Source organism: Clupea harengus, chromosome 1 (assembly GCF_900700415.2).
Source record: "Clupea harengus chromosome 1, Ch_v2.0.2, whole genome shotgun sequence".
NCBI classification, from domain to species: Eukaryota; Metazoa; Chordata; class Actinopteri; order Clupeiformes; family Clupeidae; genus Clupea; species Clupea harengus.
The window spans coordinates 6,664,604-6,673,998 of NC_045152.1; the positions used below are offsets into that span (position 1 = coordinate 6,664,604).

Here is a 9,395-nt window from a genome sequence, read left to right on the forward strand (position 1 = left end):
ACTTAGATAGAATATTTACACTGAAGATGTTGGCAGATGTTGACAGTCCATGGTCTAATGACTTTAGACTTGTTCTACACATTCTATATTCACTGAATCTACACTGGTTTTGGGCCGTTCCTCCAAGAGATTGAAACTGGGCTAAGGGAATAGCTAATGAGCACCAATCCAAAGATTTGAGGGTGATTGGATCAGCTTCTGCCTTATGTCATGAACACTGAGATCATGGGAAAATAAATCAAAATAAGGTCTTTTTACACTTCAACAAAGGCTTGTATTTTCTGTCTTTATCGCGACAACTCCCAAATGTGGTTTCTTCCCTGGCCCGGACACATCTCAAACGATCTTTACCCGCTGCAAAATTGTAAAACAGATCAGGGTTTTTTGTAGACCAGAATGGCACTTATGACATTGTTATGTGCAACCAGACCCCCCCCCCCCCAGCTCAGTTGTAGCTGAGATCAAGAAATAAGTAACTAAGAAGAGCTTTGCCAGTCCATCTTAGACTACCACTCAGTGAGACGTAGCTGGTGGTTTAGATTTAGCTATCTTGTTGTAGGTGAAGGAAGGTGAGAAAAAAATACAGAGAATGAAACAGCAAATAGCAAATTAGCTGAAAAAATATTCCAAGAAATATAAAAACAAATGGTCAAAGTGTCAAATGTGCCAATTTTACAAGATCTGAAGATCTTTAAGTGGACTTCTTCACAGTTAACTGAACTCAAAGTTTAAGGATACAGGTTTAATGTTTTTTTCAGTGTTTTTATTCAGTTGATTGTAATTTGGTTCATTTTCTTTAGCATATTTATTACATGAACATTGACTTCATGATCACAGCCAGAACCAAACGCATCACAGTTTGAGTACCCGCACTTATACAATGATTTGTATGTGTTCAATGGCCTGTTTTTATTTATAAATCTCATTATCTTACATTTTCTCACTTCTGTAGCGTAAATTGGGAACAGTCACGAATGCCATTTCACATTTACATTACAAATGCATAATGAAATAGAAACTATTGTGAAACAGGTAGTGTTTGGACCTGTGCAATCACTTTTTTCAGAGGACACTCAAAACCATTACCATAAAGCCACTTGACAGCCTACAGGGACCATCAAATTCAAGTAGCCTACCAACCATATGAAATGGAAACAGAGCCTGATTATAGGCTAGGGTGTTGTAGCTGTAGAACAAGAAGATGACTTGTTTAAGATGAATTGTTGAAATGATACACACCAGAAGTTAAAATAGAATTAAATTTTCAGCTCACTTTGTTTAGTAATTTAGTTCTGTGAACAGAGCTGTTGGCTTTTATTGGCATGCAAGTACAATTGCATTGTCCAATTTACTCTTTAACACAGTCGTGTTCATGAAGGACAATGAAATGATACATCGAATTAATTAATTAATGAATTACAAGTGTGTACTATCTACCCCATTATATTATAACCTGCCTATCGAATGAATGCATATAATATTATTGCACATACTGCAACCAACTCATCTTCGTTAATCGTATAAGCAAAAATCCAACCACAGGGCCCTTATCGCATGACAGACACCACCAAATGCATTTGATAAAAAACTTCCCAGCCTTGCTGACTACGTAACGACTAAAGAATTTTCATCGTGGTTTCTTTGTGTCGTTCCACTGACAGATGTATTCTTTGTCCAGTAAAAAGTCGTCTGCGGCCCCATGGTTAACGATTTGAGGTCACAATAGCCAATCGTTCTTGTTCTTTCTAGCAAAGAGGTGGAGTCAAAACACCAACACGGTAGTATGATTTCTTTATAATCCCTCAGCAGCGCCGCTAGTTTGTTTGGGAGTTGGTAGAAGTCGTCGAGGCAGACTTGTCTCACAGTCAAAGCCGTAACGAAGTTGACATAAATACACATTCGACGGTATTGTATTTTCAGGTCAAAGTGTTAGCAATTCACCACCTTCTATAGTCATCTAGTTCGGAAATTCAGTGCCATTATGGAGGATAAAAAAGAAGAAGGGGAAGCGGAGATTCAGGAACACGGACCCGAACATTGGTTCTCAAAATGGGAGCGGCAGTGCTTGGCTGAAGCCGAGCAGGGGGAGCCAAGCGAGGAAGAGGCAGATCAAAATCGGGAGAAATTGTGGCATCTTTTCCAGAATTCCGCTACAGCAGTTGCTCAACTTTATAAAGGTCCGAATTGGGATATTTATATCGTGTACTATCATTGTCGCCATTAGCTTGTTTGCTAATTTCGCTAACAAGCTACATGGCTAACTTAGCATATTTTCGCCAAAACAACAGCTGACGTTGGCTGGTTAGGACGTATCTAGCGAGCTAGTTAAATGTTAGCTACCAATAGCTTTCTTGCTATCGTTTCGTAGCACGCTGCGTTCCAGATAACTCGGAAGTCGGATATATCCGACTTTAAGTTTCTCAGTTCTGACTTAAAAGTCGAGGTAGATGGACTTACAACGAGTTCCCAAGTAGCCACTCCGACTTTGAGTGGAGTTCTATTGTCTTTTTTCAAGTAGGATGTCGAACAATCTCGACTCCGGGGTTTGCATGGAACGCAACTGTGAAATTTCAAGTCGGTAATATCCGACTTTCGAGTTGTCTGGAACGCAGCATTCGCTAAGCTAAAGTTACTTGGCTAGCAAATCGGAGGCCGATTCAGTTTGTCTAGCGAAGTTAGTCCATGGTTGTCGAGTTCAATTATATGCTTTTAGCTAACCTTATTGGTGCAATATTACACGTTAAATATGTGTCGTTGGCTAGTCCATATTTCAAAACACTTTAACGGCAGTTTGCTTCCAAGTAGTTCGCTAGCTAGCAAGTCATCTACGTTGAGGGCAAGGATCGGATTGAGACGCTAGCTATCATAGCTTAGTTAGTGTCCGTGTTAGCTAATTGACACTGGATTCAATGACTACCTGGTGGCCTTAAATAAATTGTATGAACTTATGTTCATGCAATCACCTCCTTGTACATTTAAATAATGTTAGTTGTGAGTTAGGCATGTCTAAAAAATATAAAGGGCTTGAAAGGGCTTGAAGTGTCAGCTGGTAGCCACTCTAGCTAACTAGAGTAGCTGGCTAGAAACAAAATGGCGATGGAAACAATAATTACGGCAACGCATTCTCTTGTGACATTTCATGGTAAACGTCTATTTCTTGAAGAGAGTGGGTGAATAAATAATCTCGGATTGGTATAAAATAAGTCCTAATGTATTGGTCATATGAAGTGTATACTCAGACGTACTTGCTCTTGACAGCGTAAGCCAGTCAAACAACTTGGTTTCTATAACGTTGAAGTCCTTAGCACTGATATCCTAGCTCGCAAATGATGGCTATCTTAAATTACACAAAATGGCGAATATCAGGGTGAAGCTTTAACTATAATACACATAGATATTAACATTACATGTTTACAGGTTAAAGAATTAGCACACTCTTATTTGAAGGTTGTCAAATAATAATTGTAAGCTAATGAATAGCCATGTGGCCAAAGGAGTAATGTTAAAGATTACATAGTTGGCTAAGGAAATAGCAAGCAATGTTATTTCTTTGTACTGTAAGCTGTTGCTAACGGCATCATAATTATGAGATTCTTATAAAAAATTAAAAAAAAATGATCGCTGCAGTTTGGCTTTTCTTTAGACAATCCGTTTTGGTTGCCGTAGCTAGCGAGTCTGCCAGCATCTTGCTAGCTAACGTTAGTTTGGTTGGTTAAGACGCTGGTTAACCTTATGTTCTCGACATTTAGAATCAAGCTTGTTACGTTGCTAACGTGAATAACTGAACAGTTTGGTCCAGTCCAAAGGCAAAAGACGAAACCAATCTAGCTGTCGTACTGTGTGAATTTGAAGTTGTGTTACAATAGTTATGTGTAATATGTGTATTGACAACTTCAGATGTTCAACAAAATGGCGCAGAGACATTACCTAACGCAACCTCTCGAGTCATTTTAGATGCCAGTTTTTATTGCCGTTAGAACGGCAATCACGGAGGGCAACGGTGTGTTTATAATGAAATTGAACTGATGAAATAAATGTGTACCGTCTTTAGAAGACTTCTTCATGTTTGTTCCAATTGCAAAAGGTGTAAACAAATGGACACCTAATGATTCCAACAATCACTTTTCAAGATATCATTTTTATGTTTGCAGATCGAGTTTGCCACCAGCAGGGAATATCACTCTGGGTCCCCTTTCAAAATGCTGCAACAGCTGTTACCAATTTATATAAAGGTATTTGTTTTATTTCTTGTCAATTTGGTCATCATAACTAAACACAGCATGCTCCATGCTGGCCTTGTGCTTATACAGCATGGTCTTTCACAAGTGCTTGTGATGAGCGCCATCCATAATGCTTGTCTTATTTCGCCATCCATAATGCTTGTCTTATTTCCTTCCCTTGGTGAACAGAAAGCGTAGAGGCCCGTCAAAGAAGTTATGACCTAGGAATTCAGATCGGCTATCAGCGACGCAATAAGGATGTTCTGGCCTGGGTGAAAAAGCGGAGGAGAACTATTCGTCGGGAGGATTTGATAAGTTTCCTTTGTGGCAAAGCTCCACCGCCAAGGACTTCCAGAGCTGCGCCCAAACTGACTGTCATGTCCCCAAATCGGGCTTCCTCCACAGACACGGTCTCTTCTGTAGAGGCTGATCTACAACCCTTCCGCGAGGCCATAGCACTACACGGTAAATATGGCAAGCAATGTCGAATGATGGTCATAATGCCCCTTGTTGTTTTAAATGTATGTTCTTTAAGACCACGGCCCACAGAGATGTGTTTCAATTTTAGTGCTGTGGTTTCTGCCAGCTATTTTTGATTTTCGACATGTGATCAGTTTTGTGAACAGCTCAGTTACTGTGCTGGATTTACTGTGCTGGATTTGGACGCTTCCTGTGTCAGATATAGCGGATAAGACACAGGTAGTTTGTGTGGCAATGGAGGCCTAAGTACACGAACAAATTCATTTTTGATTCTCTCCCCAAGGCTCTCACCACCAGCCCCATACACAAACGGTAAAGGGTACATTGCTAATGTAATGTCTCAAAACTACCCCTATAACATGCCTACGGTGTGGATGTGCAGGGTTTGGGAATATCTGGTGCACAGCACGAGTTGCACTACATGGCAAAGTGCTAATAGTGCCAGACACTTTTCTGGCTTAAGGCTTGGCTTCTGCTGTACGGATTGAGAATCTTGCCCTCTGATGACTTATCTCACAAGCCACAGTTTGCAGTGGAATGAAGCACCATGAATTGCACTCATGTGCACTCATGTCAGATTTGGAGAAGCATCTGATGGCCTGTCAAAAGCACTCCTTATGATATCTGATATTGGCTTCGATTCTGAGAATATTTCGGCACCGACTAGCCTAAATAGTTTGGTGTGATTCTTGCCGGGCCTTGGAGAAGTTGCTTCAGAGCAGGCACAACAGTTTTTAATTTTTTTTTTTTTTTTTTTAAATATACTGGAGGCTACTTTGCCTAAAGGAGTGTTTTGAATTATGATACACAATCAGCAAATTCTTGCACTAGCTGTGAGTTACAGTTAATTGCAAATGCAAGGGTTTTTTAGTAGACATTTCCCCCTGTCAGCTCTTTAAAATAACACTAGTGGCCTTGCTGACTGGCAGTGTGCTACAGGGCTGTTACTTGTATCTGTTTGTGTACACATTGGAGATTGGACGAATATTCGTTTTTGTATGCAGTTCTTTAAAGTTTAAATCAGAAGGGTTCAATATTGTAAGACTGTTTAACATGAGATTTTAGTGAAATATAAAATCCATTCTATTTATTTGTCGTGAAGTTTGGTTTTAGTCTACTTATCTGACACATCAGGTGTACCCAGTACAAGAATAAGAAATATTCTGAAATTGTCTCTGCTGTACACAATATCATGGCAGTAGTTAAAATCAGTTTGTTGTGGTTTTGGTTGTAATATCACATCAAGCATAGTCTGAATTGATATTCAGTTTGAAAACGGGGAAAAAGTGCAACACTGAAAATACTTGCCTCTGAAAGGTCTTTATTAATTATTTTCTTACAAATGGATCCAAGGTAAAACATTTCCCGTTTCTTACATGGAACCAGCACCAACCTCATGACTGTTTATTCTTAGAACATGAAATATGAACATGCTCTTAATGTTAAAGGCTACGGCCGTTGGTTCATGATTTTTTTTTTTTTTTTTTTTTTGTATAATTAGTCATTAGGCTAACATTTCAGTATTGGTTTCCACTTTATTTCAGCAACTTTTTGTTGTCTGATACAGTTAAGGCTGTAAGGGGTCAGGTTAATTTACAAGTACTTGAGATTCGTTTAATGAATGGTTAGGAAATCATGAGTTGTTACCTGTATGAGTGGAAAATAAGCACCCGTAGTTAATCAACTATTCTACAAGACAGAATTTATAACCAGTGTTGATGTCTGTATTTGAGTGTGCAAGATGTGTTGCTTAAATGTTCCTTTTTGAAAGTTCAGTTTTTTGAGACGTATATAACACAATACAGACCACCCCTGCAGCCCTTCAATTTGTTATGGATATTCACATAGCCTATCGTGGCCAAATTTTATTCACAATTTCTGATGAAATGCCTGGTTTCATGTAGAGTACACTGTTTGTGGAGAGGTCAGAACTCTGTTCATGAAGCAAGGCTAGAAGCCATATTACTTGGATATAGATTTAGTCCGATGGTGTCCCTCCTTCAATTGAATTTGCATTCTCCCAATATGACACTGATAAAAAAAAGCATCAAGCCTGAAGCAGAATTAGAATGCTGACATTTCAGACAATGCTCTCTTTAGTGTCTGCATTTGTGTACTTTCAAATTTGCATATTGAAACACTTGGAACGACTTGTTGTAAACCATTTTCCCCCCAGTGATCTATCCATATTTGTGGTGTGTGTGTTTTAATGTTTATTATTATTATTATTATTATTATTACTACTATTATCTATTTATTTTTAACCAAAGAGTAATGTTTGTACCTGGCTTTTCATTTGTACAGGTCTCAGCGGGGCAATGGCGAGCATCAGTGTCCGCTCCAGCACCCCTGGCTCCCCCACCCACGTCAGCAGCAGCTCAAACCCGGGCCGGCGGAGAAACGGACTGCACGATGTGGACTTGAACACTTTCATATCGGAGGAGATGGCGCTGCACCTGGATAACAGCGGCACCAGGAAACGCAGCTCCGCCCAGTGTGCCGACGTCATCACAGACTCCCCCACCCACAAACGTAACCGAATGCTCTGAGCCTTCCACCCACACCTACCCTCCCTCACCAAAACCCCACCGCCCCCCTGAGCTCCTGCCAGCTCCCAGTCATGTACTGTGCTGCTTGACAAAAAAAAATGAAATAAATAAAAAAAAACACTTAAATCCTCAAAACTTTTGTGCCCCCCAAAAATCCTACCTTACCCCCCCCCCCCCCCCCCCCCAACAACACACAAAAAAAGGAAACGAGGGCCATTGAACATCACATAAGAGTGAATTCAATAATGATTGCCATACGTTGGACCACTGTAGTAGATACCTCTCGCTGTAAACCAATATCTGTTACCCTCTCTCAGTGCACTCAGTGGACACGTCTGTCAGTACTTGATTATTTGAGTGTAGAGTTACGTTTTTGAGTTCTTTACGCTGCCGGTATTCATCATATAGGAAAAGTATGGGTAGCTGATAGCCCAGAGCTGGCTTGGCAGTACCCCTATTTGCTATTAATGCTTCAGCCGTGAAACCAGTTAACCACTGAATGTTCATTTTTCAGCGTTTGGTGTCCTTTGTACACCTATTAGTTCACACCAGATATTCTGACAACCTGCTTTTTTTGTTTCTATATAATGGCAGTCACTTTGTGAGGACTCCAGTACTATTGAACTCAATTGCTTTTTACAACTTGCTAGTCTTATTTGATGCCGCTGCTGAGTTCCTTTGTATTTGTCTTTGTTTTGTTCTGTGTCGTGAACTTGAGAAAGTTGCAATAATGTTGTTGCACTTAAGTCAACTACAGATCCATTTGGCTTTAATATCTTACAATTTTATGCCACTGGATCAAAATAAGACAATGACTAAACAAGGGCGTAGGAAGCCATTCAGTGTGTCTGTACAGTAGTGGTGGCCATGACGAAATAAATTGACAACTTCCTTAAGAAGGTGGCCATGATAAAATAAACAGCTCAGATTTTTTTTTGGGGGGGGGGAGACACTCCATGTTGCATAAGGAAGCCATTCTCCTGAGTTGTTTGTCAAGCAGAGATGGCTCACTGACCCCTTCCTTTATTTCATGCATTCAAACCACGTTTGTGCTCTCGAGGCATTTCTTAAAAAGAAAGTTGACGAAGAGAAATCCTCATGTAAACGTTCAGTGAGATTGACAGATGCAGATACACATGAGTATTAGTATTTCGATGCACATTGCAGAGACTGATGCAGAGGTAAACCTGGAATAAATTGTAACTGAGTGTAGTGCATTGAATAACTGAAGAAACCAAGCGGTAAGATGTCAACAGTTACCCTCTGAAGCTGGCGTGAAATAGAAGTGATTTCCTGGGCATCTGTACTTTTTACAAACAGAAATATCCCAATGCCAAAACACGCAAGGAGTCCAGTTCTTGGGGAAACTTAAGTTCACAGTTAGCATTACTAAGCAGTTTGTTTCAGCCTGTTGATTGTCATATATAAACGATGGGGGGACAGCCAGGGACAATTATGTAGAAATGTCACTTTATTCATTTTTTTTTTGGCTTGCTTTTTTTATTTTAATAAATAAACAAGGAATATCACCAACTAATCTTTAAAAAAAAAAGAGACTACATTTAAATGTATCAATCATTTTCCAATGTCATTTAACAGGTTGTACAACAACCAAGTATAGATGCTGGCTAACCACTGATTGTAGAGACAACAATGAGATCAGTCAAGTTAACAGCAGTTTGCCACACTGTTCATGTCTTTTTCAAAAGTTGAGATGAGCATTGTGTTGGAGAAATAAATATTGCGAAATGTGGCCATGTAAAATGTTTCCCTTTTTAAAAGAAGCAGTAGTGTATGGGCTTAAGTTATTAAAGACTTTTCAAATATGCAAATAATTGTCTTTTGTTTACGTTTCTGTTGAATGAATTTTTTGGGCATGTATGTAACTGGATTTGCATGAAGTGTTCTTGAAAGAATATGGCTGTTCAGATTCTTGCTAACTCATCAATGTGAAATGTGCAAAAAAAAAAATCATCAAATGCCTGTTTTTCTTGGATTAGTTTAGTGTTTTCAATTTAATAATGCCAAAATGAGGGGGATTAGTTTCTTGATATGTATGTACAATTGATCATGAAATCACAAAAATACAACAGCTTTTCGTGGGCACCGACATCCAATTGCGGTGCTGTGTAAATCGAGCACATTC

At 39.4% G+C, this 9,395-nt stretch overlaps 1 protein-coding gene across 1 annotated transcript; it reads left to right on the forward strand.

The window, feature by feature from the left end:
- Positions 1 to 1,781: 1,781 nt before the first annotated feature.
- Positions 1,782 to 9,081, forward strand: c1h16orf72 (chromosome 1 C16orf72 homolog). Its single transcript, XM_012827256.3, has 4 exons — positions 1,782 to 2,177; positions 4,152 to 4,232; positions 4,410 to 4,685; positions 7,005 to 9,081. The coding sequence occupies exons 1-4, from the start codon at positions 1,982 to 1,984 to the stop codon at positions 7,247 to 7,249; spliced, it is 798 nt and encodes a 265-aa protein (XP_012682710.1). The 5' UTR covers positions 1,782 to 1,981; the 3' UTR covers positions 7,250 to 9,081.
- Positions 9,082 to 9,395: the final 314 nt, after the last annotated feature.